This window comes from Neopelma chrysocephalum, unplaced genomic scaffold, assembly GCF_003984885.1.
Source record: "Neopelma chrysocephalum unplaced genomic scaffold, ASM398488v2 Primary Assembly neopelma1_96545, whole genome shotgun sequence".
Taxonomy (NCBI): Eukaryota; Metazoa; Chordata; class Aves; order Passeriformes; family Pipridae; genus Neopelma; species Neopelma chrysocephalum.
In genome coordinates this window covers 557,934-581,717 of record NW_020925190.1, presented here as the reverse complement: position 1 = coordinate 581,717, position 23,784 = coordinate 557,934, and the positions used below count along the sequence as shown (strand labels likewise).

Here is a 23,784-nt window from a genome sequence, read left to right as displayed (position 1 = left end):
TCTGATTCTTTGAGGGAAGGAGGTTGTATAGAAGGTTATACAGTTGATTTTAACCCTGCCTGAAGCTCATGAACTTAAACTGGGGGAGTCTGGTTTGTGTTAGTGTGAGCTCGAAATGCTGAAGTGAACAGCTTGTGGCAAGAGATTTCTGTTGTGATAAGGGACTGAGGTAATGTAGATGTGGTCCCTTGGAGAACACAGAAAACTGATTCCAGGGCTGGCCTGCCTTCTTGGAGCAGCTCATTTTAGATGTTTATATCTTGCTTTTTTCCTGCAGTTTTAACCTGTTTATATAAGTGATTTTCCTGTAAATCCCTCAAGCTTCTAACTTACGACCATCTCAATGATTCAACTTCTCTCTCTTTTTACTTATTTTGCTTCCTTTCATGACCTTTATTCATATGGTTGTCACTACGATTTCCCCTAAAATGAGACAAGGTCTTCCTGCTGGGCTGGCACGGACCTTGGGTTGAGGACTGCTGAGTGCTTGGGCTGAGAATTTTGCAGTAGAGACATCTGAGCTCTGGAACCATCTGAGTTCTGGTGCAGCTTTATTTGTCCTGGGCTGTCCTGTCCTGTCTTGCTGGATGGTGTGCAGTTGTGGGAATTTTGCAGTTAGAGTTAAGTGTTCTTTTTCCCTGATTGTTCTCTGACTGCAGTCTTTGTACATTCCTATGACCCAGAGTATATGATTTAAGCCATCTCTGTGTTTCTTCTGAGTTATCATGGCTGCAAAACAGTCTGTTCACTTGGTTGCTTGTCATATGGATGGGGCGCTTGCTAGAAATAGAAGTCTAATGGATTTATTTGCAGATACAGAATTTTGCAGCACAACCTAATGAGTTGTGTTTTGAATGATCATAGGCTTTAAAATCCTGTGGAGGGTGTTGTGTTAGTATTTTTTTTTTAACAAAGTTTATTGGTACTTGATATTGTGATATGAGTGAGGAAGAACTTCAGTGTAAGTGAAATATGCCTTATCAGTGTTGTTCACTGCACTAATGAAAGACTGAACCCATCACCTTGCTGACAACATAGAACAACGCTGAGTTGTAGACGTGAAGTTGCTTGACAAGAATAGGCTGCATAATGTCATTGTGAATGGTAAATTGCTGAGAGACTGGGCTGCTCAAAGTCTTCCATGTTAAGGATTTTAGAAACTGTAGTATAGATTTTTTCTGTATAAATTATTTTGGAAGGTTTGCTGAGCTTATGTAATAAGAGCAGACTGGAGAATAAATATAGTTTTGGTGGTTGAGACAGTGAACTGAAACTCAAATTGTTTTATTTCTGGATTTACTGTGGTTTTTGGAACATCATTAATCTCTCTACACTGGAGTTTCTTACTGTAAACTGGAGTGGTTATTTTAATATCTGGCCAGTTTAGACTGCCTGGTCTTTTCAACCTGCATGGCTCTTGATCTATGTTTTGAGAACTTACGATACAATAAGCATATGATTTCACCTGAGGTGTCTGAGGATTGTTGTACAGCAAGTCAACTAACTTTGACTTTCATGATTTTTTAATTCCTTTTAATTCCAAATAAACTGTGTTATGTATATCCTACTTTAATAGTTTTGCTGCAGCTCTTTGGGCTATTTAATGCAAGAAGAGTCTTTAGCTCTGTGGTCAATGCAAGCCAGTGTATATGGGGGCAGTTGATTTGTTTGATGATTCCTAACTATACTTTTCCATCTTTTGTTTGATGATTCCTAACTGTACTTTTCCATCCTTTATTTACAGGAGGAGGTACAATGTGATCTTAGTCAGTTTTCCACATCTCTTAAGTCCTATGAAAATACTCAGAATGCTTTGGATACAAATCTTAATAAAAGAACCAAAAGCATTTACACTCCATTAGAACTTCAGTTCATAGAAATGAAGAAACAGTATAAAGATGCTGTTCTGTGTGTGGAATGTGGATACAAATACCGCTTCTTTGGAGAAGATGCAGAGGTAATTTTTGCCAGGATTATGTTGCATTGTACTGGTGTCCTACTCGGTCCATGACTACTTCCAGAAGGGAGGTTTTTTTGTAGGTTCTTCTAATACTTGAAATCAAGGTGAAAAAATCTCTACATGCTTAAACTTTTTGCCAAAATAGGCTTTATTATTTTGTAATTGGATGGATGGTAGTGCTTGCTGTCTTGCATGCTGAGAATTTAAGGTGAGTTCCCAGAAAAATTACTTGTCAGAGTTAAAACTGAAAAACTCTCAGAGGTGAATTGGTTCAAAACTCTACGAGGAGTATTTCAGTTTGGAAGACAGTGGAACAAGTGGTGTAAAGAGAGATGAACATAGCAAGTATGGTCTGGATGCAGAGGATATCTTGAATGCATGTTCAGATGTGGCACCTACACATGCCAGACCTGTAGGAACTGGAAAGGACTTGATAAAAACATAATTTTGAAGTGATGGTTCATTAATGGTTCATAATATTGAGGGGGGTTTTTTGTGATGTGTCCCAAAGTCTTTGCTGCCAGCCTTTGATTGGTACTATTTCCACACTCAAGACCAGTGAGAAATGTTGCCTAGTTACTGGGAATTAATTTTCCCCATGAAATTTGGGCTGTGTAATTTGTCTACTCATTTGCTGGTGTACTCACAATCCAGAAATAGAAATACGTGGTCCAGGGAGACAGGTCAGTGTTTGGCTGCAGTTCCTGCTTAACACACATTGTCTAGTCAGTGAACAACTATAGGGGAAGAAAGTCAAATACGAATCACACATGATAATGTCATGTTTCAGTAAGTGTTGTTACTCTTTTTTATTAAGTATTCAGTTTCTACTGCTCTTTGATATTGATTTTTCAGTATTTTAATTGATCAGCCAGCTTAATCCCTTCTTAATAACCACAAATTAAATACCTCCATTCCTGTTGTGTTTTTAGGAGTGTGAAAATTATTTGACCATCTGTTGAGCTGTGTTTCAGACCCTGTGTGTGCAGTGTATGTGGTTTGCCTCATAGTGGTGAGGATCAAACTGCACCCTAAAAATCTGACAGGTGAAGTCTGTCATGGGGGAGCCCCTGCTTGTGGCAGTGCCAAGACAGGAAGGTGCAGGGGCCCAGTCCCTCCAGGCTTTCTCCTGGCTTTTAATTGTAGCTGTGCATCACTGTTGTCATAGAGATAAACTCCTTACCCTCCTGAATGACTTTTTGACCTGTCGGCTGACTTTTCTTGTACTTTGCAGATTGCAGCTAGAGAACTGAACATCTATTGCCACCTGGATCACAATTTCATGACTGCCAGTATTCCGAGCCACCGGCTGTTCGTCCACGTGCGGCGCCTCGTGGCAAAGGGACATAAGGTCATCCTGGGCCTTTATTAAATGCTCTTGAGCACAGAATAGCACTGAAATAACTTGCACTTGTTGTAACCAGTCTTATTTCAGCTGAGGGGACCCCTGGTGGCCTAGTGGTTAGCATGCGGGACTCTCACCGCTGCGACCCAGGTTCGAATCCCAGTCCCCCCGGGCAGATGGAGCCCGTTAGCCCTGTGAGGCCATCCATCTATGAGAAGGTCACTCTAAACAAACCTACGTCCTGAGGACCTCACTGCCATTGTCCAAACTCGCTTGGCCCCGGCAGATGAACCTTAGGATTAAAGGGTGGGCTCAGTTCAGCGCAGGCTGTGTCTCACCTAAAAAATCCATTGCGCAGGCTGGAAAGGTAAAAGACCTTTCCCCAAATCTTCGTTCCCGAAGACTGGCCATTATTTCAGCTGAGAAATGGGCAGCTCATTATCACCTGCTTCTGCAATTAAAATGTCCTTTGTTTCAATTCCTCTGTTCTGGGAGGTGTCATGGACCTTAAGTAGATTCAGGCTTCCTCTGTTTTACAGAAAAGTATCTTCATGTTTTCAGGAACAGTTCTGGAACAATTTTTCCTCTCAATATTTCTTTATCAAGTCTTTGCATTTGATAAAGAGAAATGTATGTATCCTCTCTCTCTTTTTATTTTTCCTCACATCCTTTTTTTCCTTATCCCAGCCCAATTTTTTTTCCTTGCTCTCCTTGATCTCTGTAATTCTATGGCTTTCTGTTGATACCTCTTTTTCTGGTTTTAGGAAAAGAATGTCACAGGATCACAGAATATGCTGAATCTAGATTGATTGCAGCAACCATTCTCTGATAAGCAGTGAACTGTAGCTTAGTTGTTTCAAAATAGGACAAGAAGCACAGGGGCAGAAGCTGAGAAGGCAGTTAGGAGTAGACAAAGGGTCAGGAAAAGGAATGCCTTTCTCATTAGTAGGATTGATGTTTGCCTCTGCCCTTTCTGTTGATGATGCACTCCAGCTTGAATCATGGATTTGCTCTTGCACTTTTAAAAATATCATCAATCATATGGAATAGAAAAAATAATAATTTATTATCAGAGTTCTAACTTTGTTTCTTGTTTGTCTGCCTATAGGTTGGAGTAATAAAACAAATGGAAACTGCAGCGCTGAAAGCTGCTGGAGAAAACAAAAGCTCTCTCTTCAGCCGTAAGCTGACTGCTCTCTACACTAAGTCTACACTTATTGGAGAAGATATCCTTTTCAAACAAGTTTGTTTTCGGATCTAACCTTTGGTTTGTGAGAGACCTTGATTCCAGTATTATCACCTGGATGGAACATGGCAGCAGGAAACCAAATTCCTTTAATTTTATGTTGTGTAAAACATCTGGCTGGCTTTTCAAAGAATTTAGTCTCCTCAGGGCTGTAGGTTTGTTGTGAAACAGCAGAGGTTATGTTTACTGCAGTTGCTTTCTGAAGGCAGAGAGCGGACTTCCCAAGTCTGCCATGTTCTGCAGGTCCTGCCTAGAAAATGCAAAAGTGAGACAGAAACAGCTTTTAACCAGTGACTTTAGTTTCTTCCCTTCTAGTTTTCGTTTTCCAATCTCCTGCCTTATCTATCTCAATTTTTTTCTTTAATTTCTTGAACTAACTTACCAGATACCAGGAGCTAAAAAGATTTTTAGATTAGTGCTTGTGAGTAGAGAAGGACTTAGATCCAGAAAGACCTGTGAACAATCCACCCAAATCTCTGTACTGTTTTTTTTAACACTTGTTACATGTGAACCCTTTGCTGAAGCTGGATGATTCTGTAGATATCGAAGAGGTAACAAGAGATGTCCCTGATAACTACCTCCTCTGTTGCTGTGAAAATGGAGAAAACCTAAGGGGCAGGAAGAGAGGTGACATTGTTATAGGCATTATGGTAAGTTAGTTTCATAGGGGAATCAGTATTTTAGGGTTTGTGTGGGATGGTTTTATTGGGGTTTTTTGAGAGGTGGGTGATTACCTTCTTAAAGTTGTGATCTTGTATATTTTATTTTGGGTGGGGAATTTATTTTTTTAAATTACTTTTTTCTGGGTTTTTTTTGTTAAAAAAGGGGCAGTTTAGGTAAGATATCATCTGTATGTGAACTGTGATGGCTTTACATTTGAAAACTACAGAAAAGGAGTTGATAGTTGAATATTCATGAAGCTGTATTTGCTATTGTTTCACTTGAAAACATATTTTAAGCAAATACAGGGAAATCATTAGTTCAGATGCTTTACTAACTTTGAATATTTTTAGGGTCAATATTTTAAAGCTTGTGAGTGCTTTTTCCTATATAAAATACTATTCTTTAGGGGAAAAGGCTTAGGATTTTTTACCATTTACACTTCAGATTTGTATTCTCTTTTATGATGAAGATTAAAACCAAAATTGTTTAACCAGCAAAACGCGGTGATAACTGAAGCCTAGTCAGCTGGTAATTAATTAATTTAAAAGACTTGTGATTGTGCTTGTGTTTGAATGTCACACTGCAGATGGGAGAGAACAACAAAAGCACATGTTTAGATTCCAGGCTGAATTACATGTAGCTTTCATAGACTTCAAGTACATAGATTTGAATTATATGAAAAGTTGAACAGTGGTGGATTGATGACAACAAGAGCACATTTATATTCTTAATGTATTGCTGCCACTTACCAAGACAAAGTCGTGACAGTCTTTTGAAGTTATTACCATGCTATAGATTTGATAAAAACACAATTTATGTTTTTTGATCTGCCACGTTCACTGTGTGTGTGGGTGCTGTACAATTTTGTGCTGTACACCATAGATTTTCTTTCTGACTTAACAATTCGAGTCACTGAAACACTCCCTGAAAATGTAAATATCCAGTGGATATATATGTATTTTTTTTATTTGACAGGCGATCCAACCAACTACTGGAGAAGTAATTTTTGACTGTTTTCGGGACTCTGCGTCTCGCTCAGAATTGGAAAATCGAGTTTTGCGCCTGCAACCAGTTGAAATAATTCTTCCATCCAGGTTGTCAGATCAATCTGAAAAGCTCATCAGCACTATAACCTCCAGGAGGTAAGTTCTGAAGGGATTTTGTTGTTTGGGGCTTTTTTATTTTTTATTTTTTAGGTACAGAACACCTATTGATAGAGTTTAGATCCAGAAGCAGGTATGGATGTGTAGTTCTGTAGAGGCCCACTTCAGAATGGCTGTAGTTTGCTGCTGGGTTGAAAATCTCCCAAATCCCTCTTATTCTTAAATTGTACTTAAACTGAAATTTGTGGCTTCTCTCTCTGGCCTGTGAAAGATTCATGTGCCTAAACGTGGTCATTTAGATAGTCTTGCTACCGCTCTCCTGATCATAGGATCTGTTGGAATAATTTGCAAGCTTATGCACTTCCCTTTGGGATCTGAAAAAGGTGGTTTTTTCTTTTTGTTTCTATTAATGTAAATAGGTATAGAAAATCTTTGCAACTGGTATTTCATTCTGTTTCTCCTATTACACTATCTTGAACGTGGGTACAGACTTGGGAGTGTTGTGACTGATCTACTTATGTTTTGAGTTGTCTTTGTGTATTTCAAGAGGAAATTTGTTACCTGTTTTCTGTGTCGGTTTTACTGTGTAATAAAGCCAGAAGAGGATGTAATTGGTAGGGTGATAGATGAAGGATGAAGCAATCCTCTGAACATGTAGGGTAGGCTTGTGAAATCTTGCAGATGCAATTTTTGTGAGAAAATATCAGTTTGTTTTTGTTTTTTTTTTTAACCATGCAGGCTTAGGCTGTAGAGAGCTAGCTCAGAGCTTGACATTTCAGTAATCATTGTGATGCAGGTTTGGGAGAGTGTCTGTATCTTTTTTTTTTCTCCTGGTTGTGCACAGTTGAAAATGTTTGTGAGTAACTTCTCATTTTTATGAAGATCCAAAAATACTACCCATTAGCTGATACAAGCTAATATCTATTCACAGAATATTTTTTTGCCTTTCTGGTAATTTACTAGGCAACTTTCCAACCTAAATGTTCTTGATTACAGGAGAGTGAGAAAAATAAAAGACTGTATTGCAGTACACTTCGGTAGCCTTATTTCAAAAACAATTCTTCATGAATTTTCTTGTACCAAAGATGAAACCACTAGAGGGCCCTGAAGTATTTAGTATTAATTTAAGTGATTCCAATATGCTGCTTTCCTGTGCTTTGAACTGGGCTTCAGTTTTTATACAGTTGCTTTTATACACAGGCAGGAATTTCATTTTAATGCATATTGAGAGGTCTGAAGTATTCAGGTTTGGTTGTTGGCCCATTACCTGATAATTTCAGTCTTTGTCTGCTCTTTTTTAAAAACTCCTGGGAAGAGTTTCATTTCTGTAATTTTTTGAAGACCTTTCTGACTAAAACCATGGAAACCAGGTCTTGTGATTCAAGAAGGCTCCTCATCTCTTTGTGTATTAGTAATGCACTGGAAAAACAGTGAATTTGTAAAAACACAAAGGGCACAAATGGGAGAGAAAAATAGTCCCATGAGGAAGAGCTTGAGGAGGGAGAAGGGTCTTTGTATGTTGTGTGAGAATTGCACAAGCGGTTGTGCGGGTAACTTGGGGGTGGTTTTGTGTTTGAACTCAGCACTGAGCAGCCACGGTGATGTGGGCTGGGTACAAAGACCACATGTGAATATTCTGTACTGGTGTGTGTGTCTGCCTTAAGTCTGCACAGTACAGCGTGTAATTCTTGCTTATGGAATACTGTGTTTCTCTCTTCCTGTTGCTGCAACTGTGTCCAGGTTCAGCTGTCACTCACTGTTCACTGGTGCTTCTGTTCTGGTGGTGTGTTCATTTTCACTGCCAAATTTACAGCAAAGAAGGAAAAAACAGCTGAGTGGTAGGATTCTGCTGTTCTAAATCTGTTTTTATCAAAAACAAGAGCCAAATAAGTTGCTAGAAGTTTTCCAAGTCTAAAGCTGATGACATTAATGAGCAGTAAGTGAAGGCAAATGCTGCTGTAGTAAGATCATGTAGCTCCTTGTAGGATTTGTTCATAAAATGGAGTTTTAGTTCAGTTAGTATGAAACCAGGTTAGTTAAAGTGGATAAATGGGTAATTTTACCACTGATTTAAATGAAGTTAGACCCAAACATCTTTTTGTAAAGACATTTTTGTAGCCATTTGGATTAAACGGGAGTTTGCCAACCTAAGCAAGCTTTAGGAATAGTTTAACTTGTGGTGTAGATTCATATTACAGGCTAGAAACTTCCTCATTTGGTAATTTAAAACTTGTTGGAGGAAATGTATCGAAGTGTGTCATGGTTCCATGCTGACTTGAATCTCACATTTTGCTGTTTCATGTGGTAAAGGAAATGCTCCTACTTACCCGTGTCATGACATTGTCCATAAAAGTTAATAACTAGAAGATACTATTCAAGGGCAGATTTAATGAACTCAAAAGTACTAATCAAGGATACTGAACAAGAGGTCAGTTTTGATGCAGAGCCTTCCTTCAAAAGCAAAGTGTAAATTAAATGTACATTGCAGAAACTGGCTCAGGACAAACTGTTCTGTTTGCAAGTGCTGACCTGCCTGGAGGAAAATATTTTAATGTTTTTAGCTTCCTTCTTTCTAGAAAAACAAGAAAAAAGTCTTACCTTCAGAAAATATATGTATTCTTACAGAAGAACACTGTTTTGTACTCCACGTTCTTCCTAGTCAAGAGTCAGCACCCACCCTCCTTAACATGTTAGCTTCTTTAGAACTTTGCCTGTGCTGATCTTCCTGACGGTGTCTTTGAGGCTCCTTTTTGTTATTTTTTCTCTTCTCATGTGCCCCTTTTTTTGTTTTCATTGAAAAATCCAGTGCATCTTAAGAGTGCTCCGTTGTTCCTCTTTTTCTATTTTTTTTCCATTTGCCCCTTTTTATGAAATGTTTTATTCTGTGGTGTTCTTGGATACTGTGTAAAACCACACTGATCAACAGTCCTTCGCTTTTAATCCAGAGCATTTCACCCCAGTCTGCACTGTTCTGGTTTTTTTACATCTTTTTGGATGTCTGGCCAACAATCTAAAACCAGGGTGATCTGGCAACTGACCTATTGTCTCTGTGGTCTCTCATAGAGAGCTATAGTTGATTTATTATATACATTGGTCGATAGTGCTATCCATTTCTAATTGCTCTCATGGATGAAGTTGTGGATTTATGTCCTCAGTCAAGGAGTAGAAACTCCACTGGAATGAACTCATTGAAGTCTCGTAAATGAGTATAAAATGCTTTTAATTTTGTGGATCTTTATATGTGGCTGGTGGTTGCTCAGATCAGAGGGTGCATTCATGTAGTTGATGCTGAGGAGGTATTTTTTTTGTAGGTGAGCAGGGACAGGAAGGCTTGTAGTGGCAAAAACAAGACCCCAAAGGGTTACAGTGAGAGTGAACACTATTGCAAATTAAATTGCAGAGCAGAGGACTGAAGAATACCTAAAGGGTTGGCAATCATAAAAACTAGTAGTTTCATGGTTTTATAGCTTGTAATATTCCCATGGATTTTTAAGTGAAAGACAAGCTGTGACAAACATCTTGAGAATGTTTTATGTAAGTGGAAGCCACAAGCAGTTTGCGGCAGGAAAAAAAAGAAGGCAAGTAAAGTACAAAACCAGCGTGTGAGCTATTTTCTGCAAATACAAAACCCAAGTGCATCAGTGAACAGATGTTTACTGGCTAAGGAGGCATTTTATTCTGCTGGGAATCCAAGTCATGGCCTGGGCGACCCAGCTGTGGGGAAGCTGCCTGGTGAGTATTGATCATGTCATAGCCCACTCCTTTTGAACAGACAGGGCAAAAAACTCCACAACAGTATTATCACCTTATGTAATGACCCAACAGAACTGTTGGATGGGTTGTTTTTTTGGTTTTTTTTCAATTTAATGCTGTTGTAGTCATGAAAAATGCTGTTCTCAGTACTGGAGTTGATTCTTGTTTTCTATGGCAGTGCAGGTAAGGGAAGCATGGGGCTTAAATCTCATCGGCAAATGGCTTGTGGGTAAAGTAATATTTTCCATGCTGTCTAACTGCCCTTGACAGTTTGGGACACAGCACAGGCACATGGCATCCTTTGGGTGGAATTATTGTCCCACTGTGCATGCAGAGTTGTTGCTACAGAAACACACAGAGGCAGTTGCAAAGCCCTGTAATTTTCTTATCCTGGATGATAAATTACATTAAAAAAAAAGTTAACATTGCTTTTTACAGCAGCAGCTGGCCTTTGCAGGCCTTGTCTTGCCCAAATCCCCTAAGGGAAAAGCAAAGACGTGTTCCTTGATCATCTTCCCCAGATTCTTTTCTATTTCCAAAGTGCGTTATTTTTCATGTGACTGCAAATAGTATGGAAAACATGCTGTATTCGGTAGCTGTATTTGTGGCATTTTTGCACTGATTAGTGATATTCATGCATTTGGATTTCCCCCACCCCACCACCATTTGAGCCAGAAATTATTAAATGAAGAATAAATTGATTTGATGCCTGTCCAACTTCTTGCTATCAGAAAGTTAACTTTTTAATTAGGATCCCCACCTTATTAAAAGAAGCAGGAAAGGTAAAACTTCAAAGCGTTTGCTTTCATGTTTTGGCACCTATTTGATTTACTATTATGGGACAGAATCAGAAACTATACAAGGTATGCATGTAAGTAATTCTACTTTTTGTTGTCCTCTCTGGTTTTGATGTTGCTTGTTTTTTTTCTCTCAGTATATATTCATATACTGTGACTTTTTACATATTCAAATGGAGAAGGACTCTTAACCTCTTAAAACTGGCATGCAAGTTTAAATTTTTTTTTAATAGTCTGTGAATGTTTGTTGGCATATTTGTTAAAGTCCTAGCATTTTTCTTTTTTTTTAATAACTACTACTTTCCCATAATTTATTCATCTTTGAAGCTGACTTGGGACATAAATCTTTCCCTGTGAAACAGTGGCACCATGGATACTTTGAATGTGTTACCTTCTCAGACACTACGTCCCACATTTCCTGCCCTCATTGTTAGTGCTAGGAGGTAGAAATTCAGCAGCTTTAATCAAAACAATGTAGTGATGTAAATGAGACAAGGATGAGAGAGAGAAAGACTAAACTGTCTGCATGTTTGACATGCAGATAAGAGTGATACCAAAGCAAGGAGAAGAATAATGCTCTTGCAGTGGTGGTTCCCAGGGAAGAGCGAAACCCCATGAAGTATTTATTTTTCATAAACCCAGAATATACTAATTTTCTTAAATTTGAAGAAAATGAAACTGAAGTGGGTTTTTATGTGCCATCAATCTACTGAACTGCAGAAGGGAACAAGATTTGTCTTTCAGGATGTCTCTAACACTTTAATTTTGACTGGCTTACAACATTTGTCTCTTTTAATAGATGCTCTTTTTTATGTATGGCATAGGTAAGAGGCTTTTGGTAAAGACTTGTGAAGGGTGTGCTCTAGGCATGGACCCTTCCTCTGGTAATCTGGAATAGTAAAAGTGACTGTTAGACATTTGTACTTTAGAGGTTTTTATTTTTTCCAGAATTTATGTGGGTATTTTCTGAGTTCTTAATAGTGAATTTGAAACTGCTACTATGGTAATGAACTAAGCACAAAGCTTAGTAATACAGTATTTTTTAATACTGTAAAAAGGTTTCATGCATGATACTTGCTTTCAGTTTACGTGAAAGTGTTTCTGCAAAGGGAGGGGGATGTACTTCGAAGCACTTTGTAGCAAGTATACTTGAATCTCTTGGCACTTCTTACTTCTTCACTTGAATCTCTTGGCACTTCTTACTTCTTCACTTGAATCTCTTGGCATTGTCCTGCTCCTACAGAGCCCTCTACAAAGTTGTGGTTGATGGGGACCCTTAGATGGAGAGAGAAGCAGCAGATCCCATCCCAGAGAGGGCATAAATCAGACCCTTCCACCCTTCTTCATCTTTAACATGCACTGGGGTAGCGTAGGGTTCTGAGAAGGAAGGATAACTTTCCTGGACAGCTTCCTGGACAGCTTCATGCCATCTCACTGCATGTCTTCATATGGCTTTTGGCTGTGCATTTTACTGGACAGCTCTTGTTAGAGCTTGAGGAAGAACCAAGAAAACACTGAAGAGCAAGGTGGTGTTCAGATAATCACAGAAGAGTTTGGGTTGGAAGGAACCTTTTTAGGATATGACCATCCAACTGATTCCTTATCCACTGAACACTCCATCCATCAAATCCATTCCCAGGGCACTGCTGCATTTGCTATACAAAGAAAATGGATTCATTTGAAAAAAAGTGAGCTAGGAAGAGGAAAAGGCTGAAAAAAGAAGCCTTTCATTTATGGAGAACAGTTGTGTAATTGTCAAAAATCCTTACTTACAGTATTAATTGTTAAGCTGTTTTCATTATCTGAAAAGATTGCACGTGCATTTGCATCTACAAGTGGAAAAGTTAAGCCTCACCATGAAGCATTTGTATATATTGCAAACACAGTGTGCTTGTTATTTCTCATGGCTTTGACAAAAAAAGATACTTGTTTTGTATCTTGAAATTTAATTAAAGATTTGTGCTTTGAGTTAATCTAGGTGGAAATATAAACATGAGATAAAGCAGTCTGGGTGTGAGAAATCTATATGCTTCAGACACCACCACAGTCAGACCACAACCTTGACCTGGCATCAGAGTTTGAATGCTAATGCTTTTGGGTTGCCTAGGTAAAGAAGTGCTTTCATAGCTATCATAATCAAAGCCAGTTATAACTAACCTTCATTAAGTTATGTTTTGGAATGCATATTTTGGAATCTGCTGTTCATTACTCAAAATCATGACATAATTTTGTGAGGCATGGCAGAGTGAAAACTACCAACTGTATTAAACAATTGTCCTGTGATATAGAATTAGCATGTTATCAAATATTATTAACTGCAAAGTAACACATTTGATTTTTAACATACTGAGAAAAGGAACCCCAGAGTGGAGTTTCATCAGTAGCTTTTGCAGTGGTACTGCTGGGTTAAGGAATCATTTCTGCTGTCCCATGGCCCCTTTCATATGATCAGTGCAAAAGTTTTTGTGCCTTCATAGTGAACTGCAACCGGGGAAAAAAGATAAAACCCCAAAACCACAAATGCCAAGAACCCTCTTTTTTCTAACATAGCTTCTCCTTATTAAGAAAAGTAGAATTTGTCTTGAAGTGTGGCCATATTGACAGTTGTACAATTTCACGTCAGCTGTTGAGAGAGGACTCAGGATAAAACATTTATTTGAACATGGAACATTTTATTTGAGCATGGAACTTTTATAAAGTCCCTTTGTTGCAGTCCATACACTTGTAGAAATATTAAGAAATTAATGTGTATTAATAGGTATGTCTTTTCAGGTGCTTCTGTCTCATCATTGCCTATGAGTGGAATCTAGGTTTGTACCTGAGCAAAAAGATCACTTGTCTTGTGGGCAAGAATCTGTTCTTTGACAAAAATAAACAGTTTCATTTAGTAGCTTTATTCTCTCTATTCCCTCTAATATTGTAAGCATTTCACTTGTTGGCAATAATAAAAGATTTATTATTCAATTTCCTTAGGTCTTGACTTACAAAATCCAATAAGTTAAATATCTATTACTTGTAGAATTAAAATCCTATTTTTTCTTCTCTTTTTGTCTTGTTTAAAAGAAACAAACAGAACAAACACAACACTCTACCACCTCTGTTTTCAGTTCACTTCTACAGAGATGGTGTGCAGTCTTGTGGTATTTAAAATTATATTTTGGACTGAATCATTGCCAGAGAGAGCATTCATTCAAATCAAAGTATAAATATGAGATAAATTGAACTTCAGTTTTTAATCCTGATCTGCTTTTCTCTTTTTTTTTCTTAAAAGCATACCATTTAGCCCACGCTGCCTTCACCTGTTTCCTTCAAATGCTTTTTTTCCGTTTGTAAAGTAATTTAAGTAGCTGTTTGCAGTTGACTCCTTGATTGTAAATCCTTGCAAAGAAAGAAAAATACATATTGTACAGCATCTGTATGTTGCATGCTGAATTAAACCATGAGAAGGACAACTTCCCTTCTTTTTCACTTGTATTAACTTTTCTTGGAATGGGAAATCAGGGTAAGTAGCCATTTATGGTTAAAATGTGCCACTCCTAAAGTTCAGAAATGTGGCAGTAAAAAGAAAATTTTGTGTATAGAGGGCATAAATACTAACACTATTTGTATTTACTCTATTAGAAATGTGATTGTGTTTAAGCATCTTGTACATCTCACAGGAAAGGCTGAAATAATTTGTCGAAAAATTACAAGTTCATTTCATCACATTTAATGGATTCTTAAATCTGTATCAGCTTATCAAAGGAAACATTAATTAAAAGTATAATTGACCAGGCAGCTGTTTCCCCTTTTCTGTCCAGTAGCCTGTATTAAAATCATTACAAAACATGTAAAGCTCTTTATCTGAGAGAGATGAGAAGTTCCCCATGCCAAATTCTGCTTAAGCAGTGAGATTTAAATGGTACTTCCTCACCTCAGGCATGTTGGGTGAGCAGTATCTGCAAGCTATTGGGCTTTAGGCAGAATTTTTCTGCATGGGAAGAACATGTTTTTGTCCATTAGTTTACAGTGTTCATTCCCAAGCTTGGAAATTGGTCTCCTCAGGTACAGGAAGGCCCTCAGGAAACCATTCCATGTTTCAGTTTTCCTTTTGTGAGGTGGTTGGGAACTGCAAAGGTCCCCTTGGCCGTGGAGAATCTCTGTGCTCCTTTGCACGTGCCTTGTTAGCAGTGGTGATATAACTACCCACATTTTGTGTCAGTACTGCACTTCTCATTGTTCAAGGCAGATCATTATCTAAATTAGCATCTTCTTTCTCTTTCCAGAAACCAGAGTTTGGCTTCCCTGGGGATTAACACAGACTTCTTGGGGTTTGAGGCCTTATTTCAACATTTGTATATGATTTGCAGGCTTGTTGTTTTGGTTTTGGTTTGGTTTTTTTTTTTGTTTGTTTGTTTTTGTTTCTTTTTTTGTTTTTGTTTTTTAATATATGAGAGTCAAATTTCTGTTTGAGTTAGAATTATTAAAAATAACAAACCCATTAATGCACATGACCAAACCCCGAAGCTTCCTTTGGTTTTGGTGTGGAGAATGAAAGCAGTATTAATTCCCATGTTAACACCTGTAACAGTAAAGATTCCTGCTCCTTTTTTTTGGCTGTCATACCAATTACTTCATCAGTAACTTCTACTTACTAGGATTTGTGGTTATATTCAGCTCACTCTCCCCATCTTCAGTGTTGTTCTGTTTTCACTGGGTGACTGAAAGATCAAGTTAGAAAGTTTTGTTCCAGGTGCTGCCGTGGCTTGACAACAATGAAGGAGAATAACTCTAGTAACAGCAAAGAAAAAAGGAGTGGGGGTAGAGCAGAACTTTGCCTGTTATATTTAGCATCTCACTGGGTGTCTCTCTGAGTTTGGAATTGGGAGTATTTTTGTTTTAGTCATAGGTGGAGAGCTCAGAGGGAGACGTTTTTGGAAGAAAATCAGGGGTAACACAATTTTTCAGCCATATTGGGTTGTAAGATCATTACAGACAATGCACTGTAGCAACACACAGCTGGATCTTCCTTGGAAAAGCCTTAAAAGTCTTTGCAAGGTACAGACCACGTGCAAAGGCAAACTTAGGTTGATTATTGAAGCATCTTCAAAAGTAGGTTTGTTTTTTAGGATTGTGATGCTTAATAGTTGGTTTTGTTATGGTCTCTGATGACATCAGCTGTTACAAATGGCTGGAAGATCTTCTTGGGGCTTAATATTTTTATTTCTGTAGTATAGAGGGGACTTGGGTGTGTTGTTGTCCCAAATGTTGAACCTCCAAAGGGAGGAGGAAGAAGGGAAAAAACCCTAATAGTTGCATAATCTATTCATATTCTTTCACTTGGAGTCAGTTCAGGTGGTGCTGTCTGTGGTGTGAGAGGAGAGTGAAATGTTAACAGCAAGTTACACGTGCCAGGAGTCAAAAAAAAAAGAGACTGTGCCATAATCTCAGCTGAAAAATATGGTTAGATAATCAGCTTAAATGGTATGTCCTGCCCTTCCTCTTGCAGATAAAGTTTGCCTATAGATAAGGGAAAGAGATACCTCTTGTCTGATAGATGGTTGAAGTCCTCTAGATGAAGACATGTTAAGAGAATTCCTTCATGGAAGGTTCCTTGGTTTTCCAAAGAGCATCCAGTGCTCCGAGCACAGATCTTGAGATGTGTGAAAAAGCCTTTGTGGGAGCTGATTACCTGAGACTACGATGTGAGCACAGACCAACACTGGGACCAGTTACCCCAAGCATCAGATCCATTTTGGAGCTCGTTAGTGGGTTGTTATTAACAGTAAATTAATGTCCTGTGGTGTCTCATGGCATGGGAGAAAGTGCTGGAGCAGTGGCTGTGAAGCCAACCCATATGTTCTTGTTCTTATTCGTGCAATTAAAGCTACAACCATTTTAAATTATTCTTAGTAACTTCCACAGTTTCTTCAATAATTTTTTGCTCAGAATCTTGGAAAAACTTGGCTTGGATGAGCTTTCTGGATCTCTGGATTCATGCAGGTTTGTCCAGTTCAGAAAATCTCAAGGAAGGGAAGTCCCCAGCTTCACTGCATTACCTGCTTATGTGTTTAATTGGTCCTGTGGGAAAGAATGTTTTTTTCCTAAAGTTTGTGCAGAATTTTGAACAATTTGCAACTTGTGACTGCTTGGTTTTGTTCTTTCATTGTGCTCCTCTGACCAGAATCTGCTATAGACTTTTCTAAATGCCCCTTAGGTGGTAGGAGATGCCTCCTCAACTTTCTCCATAATAAATTCAGTTTCCTTAGTCTGTCCTCATTTAACATATGCTTTAGCCCCCTAATAAAGAAATACAATCACCATGCTGTTTTTCTTTTTCTCTGCAGCCTGGATGAATGTATTTTCCACCTTTCAAAAATATTAGTTAAGAATATCAAGTGTTGAGCAAAAATATCTGGATAAAATTACCTAAATCCTGCAGAAATATTTTGGAATTTTTTTCCTTTCTATTATAAGTTTTTACAATAATGTGGTATTTTAAACAAAGAATTTAAGAACAAATACAGGTTTTCTGCCTGCATGCCAAGTGTAATAACCTATCAGCATAGTTTGAAACACACTAATGTGCATACTTTCCTTTTCAAATATAAATTAAACTGAGATACTCTGGGCTAATTTTGATTTTCCTTTTTTCTGATTCATTTTTTTGAGTTGGTCTGTAATCCTACAGGGTTATGCAGAGTATTTATCAGGAGGATTCAGTGGAGTGGAGACTTATAATTTTTGTTGTTTTGTTTTGATTGTGTGGGTTTTTTTGGAGGTTTTGTGGGGAATTTGTGGGGTTTTTTTGTTTTGTTGTTATGGGAGATTTTTTTCAGATATGTTTCTAGTTGACATCTACCACTTTGAGAACCAGTGGGTTTCTTTTGACAGGACATGGCTGAGGAATGCATGGGAGAAATGTTAGGCCACCGTTTCTGCTCTGAACTGTGACCTGCACTCCTAGTAAACCAAAAGGAGAAAATTTCCAGTATCCTCCGGTTTATTTGTAGTGTCAGGTGTTCTTCAGCTGTGAGCACAAGCCCATGGCGTGTTGTTAATTCTGGGTGCTGATCAATTTCCAGACAGGGGTCAGAATATTACTGTCTATAATGCAGACAAGGCAGGGACAGATTCTTCCTGGAGGCCTTTCAGCTCTTCCATTCCCACATGACATCTGCGTGGAAAGTACAACCATCTGCTCCTTGGCCTTCCCTCTCCTTCAGGCTGTCCCTGGGGGACCTCTGTGTTTTCTCTCCCCCTCTAGTACAGCTCTCCAGCTCAACTACCAGCTCTCATATGAGTTGTTTTTGCTCCATTGTCAGTGTCTGTGTGTTTGTTTATCATAGGTCCTAAGCCTGTCTTGCAGAAAGCTGAAATCCAAGCAGTGGGGACTCCGTGTCTTTGCAGACCGCAGGAAAGTATGTAAGAGCCTGAACAGGAGCTGGATCCCCTCTTCTGAGCCCTTAAATTCAGTGCAGTGATGAGTGGAAAATACAGGTATGGCCTTCCAGATTGCAGAGGCAATATGCTTTCTCAGTGAGGTCTGTGTTAGATGTTCAGTGCTCCAAGTAAATTTCCACTGCAGTTCTTATGCTGACTAAAGAACAAGAATTATGTTTCTGACAGTTCTTGGCAGGTAGAGCAGTGGTAGCAGTGTGGGAGGTGAGCTCGCACTGATTTATAACAGAGGCATGGATGGACTCTGTCTGTCACCATCTCAATTATTTCTTATATAATCATTGGAAATGATGTTTCATAAGCTGATGATGACTTCCATTCAACTTCCTATTTATGCTGTAGATCTGTGCTTGTAGAATACCCTTTTATCCATTACCTGGACAAATGTAGTTCACACTTCAGCAGCACTCCTTAGAACAGAATCCCAGGATATTTGGGGCTAGAAGGGATTGCTGGAGATCACCCCATCCAACCCCCTGCCCAGGCAGGGTCTCCTGGAGCAGGTGACACAGGGATGTATCCAAGTGGGTTTGGGATGTCTCCAGACAGGGAGACTCCACACCCTCCCTGGGCAGCTGTTCCGGGCTCAGCCACCTCCATGAAGAGAAGTTGTGCCTCATGCTGAGGGGAACTTGTGTTTCAGTTTATGGCCTTTGCTCCTTGTCCTGTCACTGGGCACCGCTGAACAGAGTCTGGGACTATCCTCTGACACCCCTTGGGGATATTGGTGTGGATTGATGGGATCCCCTCTCAGTCTTCTCCAGGCCTGGCTCCGGCAGTCTCTGCTCATCAGAGAGATGCTCCAGACCCCTCATCGTCTCTGTGGCCTCTTCTGGTCCTCTCGAGTGTCTCCTGGTCTTTCTAACCATGGTGGATTTTCTGTGGTTGATACATCCTGCAGCATTTAGCTTTGTTTTTAGGTTCTTTTTAATTCTGTAAAGAAGTAACTAACTTGAATTCAAGATTCTTTCCAGAGCTATGTTGTGTTGTACCCATCTGCTTTTAATTTTTAATTAAACAACCTCACCTAGTAAACGCTTTTCTTTCTTGGACACAGCATTAAATGTTTTGCATATGTATGTCTATGATCCAGATAACTGAATATTTTGAGGGACACTGGTATTTCAAATACATGGAACTAAACATATAGATTTTTGCTCAGGCACAGCATAAGGGAAAGGGAGATGATTAAAATGGTTGGGAAATATTGTTAAGCATTGAGCTTGACTTTGTTCAAGCTGAATTTAGGTTGCTACTTCTGCTGCTTGGGCAGATGTGTCTTTGAATAGGATGTATTCTACCAAATTTTTTTCTCCATCAGCTTGATCCTAGAGAGGGGTTGTAATGGTGAGTGTTAATGACAGTAGGCAGTGATTTGACAGAAACACAATGGTTTTGACTTCACTGCAAGATCTGGTAGGTGGGAAGCCTTTGCAAAAATATTATAAGACAGAGAGAGAAAAGTGCTTTGTGCTCTGAAGCTTCTGCTGTTCAAAATGAGAACGTTTTGTACTCCTGTCAGTCAGCACAAGTGTGATCAGGCAACTCATGTCCTCCTGAAACAAAGAGCAGTGGAAGGTGTGTGAAACCTTGATGGAGCTGTGGGGTTGTGAAGAGGTGGTAAAAATGCTGCTATTTAGGACAAGGTGACAAGGTGATAGTCCACACTTTTGTATTAGAGTTTCAAAACTAATTGTATTTCAAGGCTATTCTGTCATCTTTTCTTTTACTCTGCCTGTCCAGAATTTTTTAGTTTCTTTTAGCAGTAACTCTCTTCCTATTATTTAAGTTATTGGTAAAATTTTTTAAGCACTTGAAGGCTTGTTTTTTTCCTAAGTGATGCAAGGTAAGGTTGTAATATTTTTAGTTATATAATATGTAATACAGAGATCAATTTTTCTGTCTGCCGTCCTATTATCTGGTCATGTAGACTTTTTTACAGGGCCCTTTTGGTAAGAAGAGTTGTATTTCAGGGGGAGTTTTGAGAGTCAATTATCAGTATGTTCAAGAAGAATTCAAGATACTATTAAGTGACTGCTGTATAGGTCTTATGGTAGAGTATAAAATCTAAAGTACTTATTTTTTATGGGCGTTCTGTTTTGCAGTAGGTCATCATTTTTGTAGAAATAAATATTTCAGGATGGTCCATAAATGGCTTCTGGAGAAAATATAGCAAAATCAGATTAAAATGATGATATAATTCCTGGATTACACTTATGCTTTTTTTTCCAAATAGTTGTATAGATGGCACTCTTAAGTTTTGACCCTGACATTGCTTCTCTGAGTTAAATCACTTTTCCCTTAGCATAAGTCCTGTTGTACTTTCTAGAGAACAGCAGTTCCCTACATGTATGTCCTGTCCTGGGAAGGTCTGGCTCAGCTCCTCGCCCTGGTTCCATGAGGAGCAACAGGAGCTGCGTTTTGTGTCTCTGGCTGTGTGAGCAGAGAGCTGTGCCATTGTCCTGTGCTGTGCTCTGGGAGTTTAGGGTGCAGCTCCTGCAGCTGTGGCTGCTCCATCCCATAGCCAAAATTTGAAGTTCATAGTTTCAGAATTTACTTTGGCCTGGCCCTGGAGTTGCTCTTAAACCTGCTTCCCATTTCTGTCAGCCTTCGTTACACCAGTGACAGGCACTTGTACAGTTCAGTGGAATCATCCCTCTGGTGCTGATCCTGCCTTGAATGGGGCTGCACAGCCTGACCCCTGGAGCTCTGCCAGTGGTTCCTGTGGGATTGTGGTTCTGCTCTGCTCCCTGATCCTCGCTGACAGTCCAAGTCCAGTTGTTAAGCAAGGAAAAATAGGAAAACTTGGAGGGGGAGGGGGCAGAAGGGTCAGGCAGTGAGAGTCTCTGAGAGATGAATCTTACTGCTGAGCAGCTGCAAACAGTGAAATAAAGCTTCTGGCTGTGTGGAGCATTGGGAGAGGACTGTGATACAAGCCTGAGACAAGAGCCTGTGCTCCGACAACTTTCTGGTGGCAGCCTTTTCCCACATTTCCCCTTAATGACTTCTCTGGTCCTGTAACCATCACTGTCTTCTCACTTCATTGTTGCTGAGCCATTTAACCAGCAGGTCCTGTATGACCAACCTGATCTTCTTTTATGATCAGGTGACCCACCTGGTGGATGAGGGGAAGGCTGTGGATGTGTCTACCTGGACTTCAGCAAAGCCTTTGACACAGTCTCCCACAGCACACTCCTGAAAAAGCTGCAGCCCATGGCTTGGACAGGGGCACTCTGTGCTGGGTTAGGAACTGGCTGGAGGGCCGGGCCCAGAGAGTGGTGGTGAACGGTGCTGCATCCAGTTGGCAGCTGGTCACTAGTGGTGTCCCCCAGGGATCAGTGTTGGGCCCAGTTCTGTTTACTATCTTTGTTGATGATCTGGATGAGGGGATTGAGTCTACCAATAGCATATTTGCAAATTATACCAAGTTGGGGGGGCGTGTTGATCTGCTGGAAGGCAGGAGGGCTCTGCAGAAGGACCTGGACAGACTGGAGAGATGGTCTGATTCCAAAGGGATGAGGTTCAATAAGGCCAAGTGCCGGGTCCTGCACTTTGGCCACAACAACCCCCTGCAGCGCTACAGGCTGGGCACAGAGTGGCTGGAGAGCAGCCAGGCAGAAAGGGACCTGGGAGTTTGGATTGTCAGGAAGCTGAACATGAGCCAGCAGTGTGCCCAGGTGGCCAAGAAGGCCAATGGCATCCTGGCCTGGATCAGGAACAGCGTGGCCAGCAGGACCAGGGAAGTGATTCTTCCCCTGTACTCAGCACTGGTGAGGCCACACCTGGAGTGCTGTGTCCAGTTCTGGGCCCCTCAGTTCAGGAAGGATATTGAGGTGCTGGAGCAGGTCCAGAGAAGGCTGGTGAAGGGACTCAAGCACAAGTTCTATGAGGAGAGGCTGAGGGAGCTGGGGTTGTTCAGCCTGGAGAAGAGGAGGCTCAGGGGAGACCTCATCACTCTCTACAACTCTCTGAAAGGAGGTTGTAGCCAGGTGGGTGTCAGTCTCTTGTCCCAGGCAACCAGCAGCAGGACAAGAGGGCATGGTCTTAAGCTGTGCCAGGGAAGGTTTAGGTTGGATGTTAAGAAGAAATTTTTTACAGAGACAGTAATCAGACATTGGAATGGGCTGCCCAGGGAGGTGGTGGATTCACTGTCCCTGGACGTATTTAAGATGAGATTGGATGTGGCACTTGGTGCCATGGTCTGGTAACCATGGCGGTGTTGGATCAAAGGTTGGACTTGATGATCTCGAAGGTCCCTTCCAACCCAACTGATTCTATGATTCAAAGATAAGTCAGCAAAAAATTTTATTTTTTTCTCCCCACAGTGAATTTTTTCTGTCCTGGAAGGCTCCAGTTGCTTGGTGTAGGGTCAGAAAAGCTCTGCAGGCATTGCAGAGGAAGCAGTGGGAATAAGCAGCAGAATGAGTGGGAATAAGAGTGGTACCTTGACAATCAGTAGATGTATTGCTGTAGACATGCACAGAGCTGCAGCTGCAAAGTAATCAGGACCAGACACAATAGTAAGAGCTAGTGTTGAGTTAAATGAGTATTTATCCCCTTTTTATAGAATATACTTGTCCAGCTGTACATTGCTGTATGCAGTTTAAGACCCCATGTTAGAAGAAAATACAGAAAATGACCTTGTGGGAAATGTGGGAAAGAACACAGATAATTAACATTTTAATTAGTAGTTAGCAAAAGCTTGGGCAACAGAGTGGTATGAAATGATCCAACTTTGAGGAAAAAAAGGGAGAGAGGGTAGTTCAGAAGTAGACAGTGATCCTAAATGCACAGTTTGGTGCTTATGTGTTTTGTAGCCTGTCAGCTCAGTGCAGAGAAAGGGAGATGGATTGTTCCACGTCTGATTTTAGGATATGCAGCATAAATTTGGAATTTCATTTGTTTCTGTCACCTGTGCATTTTTCATCTTTGTAACTGTTTAGGATTTTGGAAATACTTGCATTTACCCACAAGCATGATCCCAGGCTGTCAATGAACAAATGACTGGATCTGTGTCCTCACTCTCTCCTCACTCACACTTTGATTAAGAAAGAGTTATTTTCCATGGTGGAGTGTAACTGGGGGGAGCATTATTTCATTGGTGTTTATGCAGTCTGGCAGATATTAGGCAGGGTGTTACTGTATTTGGGGTTTTTTGGTTGGTTGGTTGGTTGTTTTTTGTTTGGTTTTTATGGGGTTTTGTTTGGGTTTTTTTGTTTGTTGTGGATTGTTTTTTGTTTGTCTGTGATGGTGGTGTTTTTTTCCTTGTTTAATTTGTTTCAAGCCCTGCAAGAAGAGATGTTTAGTGGAAAGAACTACTGTGTTAGAGGCTAGAGCTTCATTTATCCCCATGTGTTGTTTGTTCACAGCCACACGACAGACAAAACATATGACTTCTATGTAATTTCTCTACCCCGTTTTGAGCTCAGTTCTGATTTTCTAAAGTTCTTTGCAGCCACTTCAGCTTCATATCCTGT

The 23,784-nt window shown here is 39.9% G+C and overlaps 2 protein-coding genes across 12 annotated transcripts in view; both read left to right on the top strand.

Annotated features, from left to right (window-relative positions):
- MSH3 (mutS homolog 3) overlaps positions 1-23,784 on the top strand; it is a 99,150-nt gene that overhangs the window by 4,662 nt on the left and 70,704 nt on the right. For all 8 annotated transcript variants that reach the window (XM_027708808.1, XM_027708807.1, XM_027708809.1 and 5 more), the window contains exons 4-8: positions 1,745-1,957; positions 3,195-3,311; positions 4,414-4,531; positions 5,056-5,201; positions 6,190-6,356. In XM_027708808.1, the coding sequence (XP_027564609.1) occupies positions 1,745-1,957; positions 3,195-3,311; positions 4,414-4,531; positions 5,056-5,201; positions 6,190-6,356 (761 nt within the window). The remainder of the gene's footprint in view (positions 1-1,744; positions 1,958-3,194; positions 3,312-4,413; positions 4,532-5,055; positions 5,202-6,189; positions 6,357-23,784) is intronic.
- ATG10 (autophagy related 10) overlaps positions 18,772-23,784 on the top strand; it is a 528,134-nt gene continuing 523,121 nt past the window's right edge. For all 4 annotated transcript variants that reach the window (XR_003538413.1, XM_027708823.1, XM_027708822.1 and 1 more), the window contains exon 1: positions 18,772-18,798. The gene's annotated coding sequence lies outside the window, so the exon portion shown is untranslated. The remainder of the gene's footprint in view (positions 18,799-23,784) is intronic.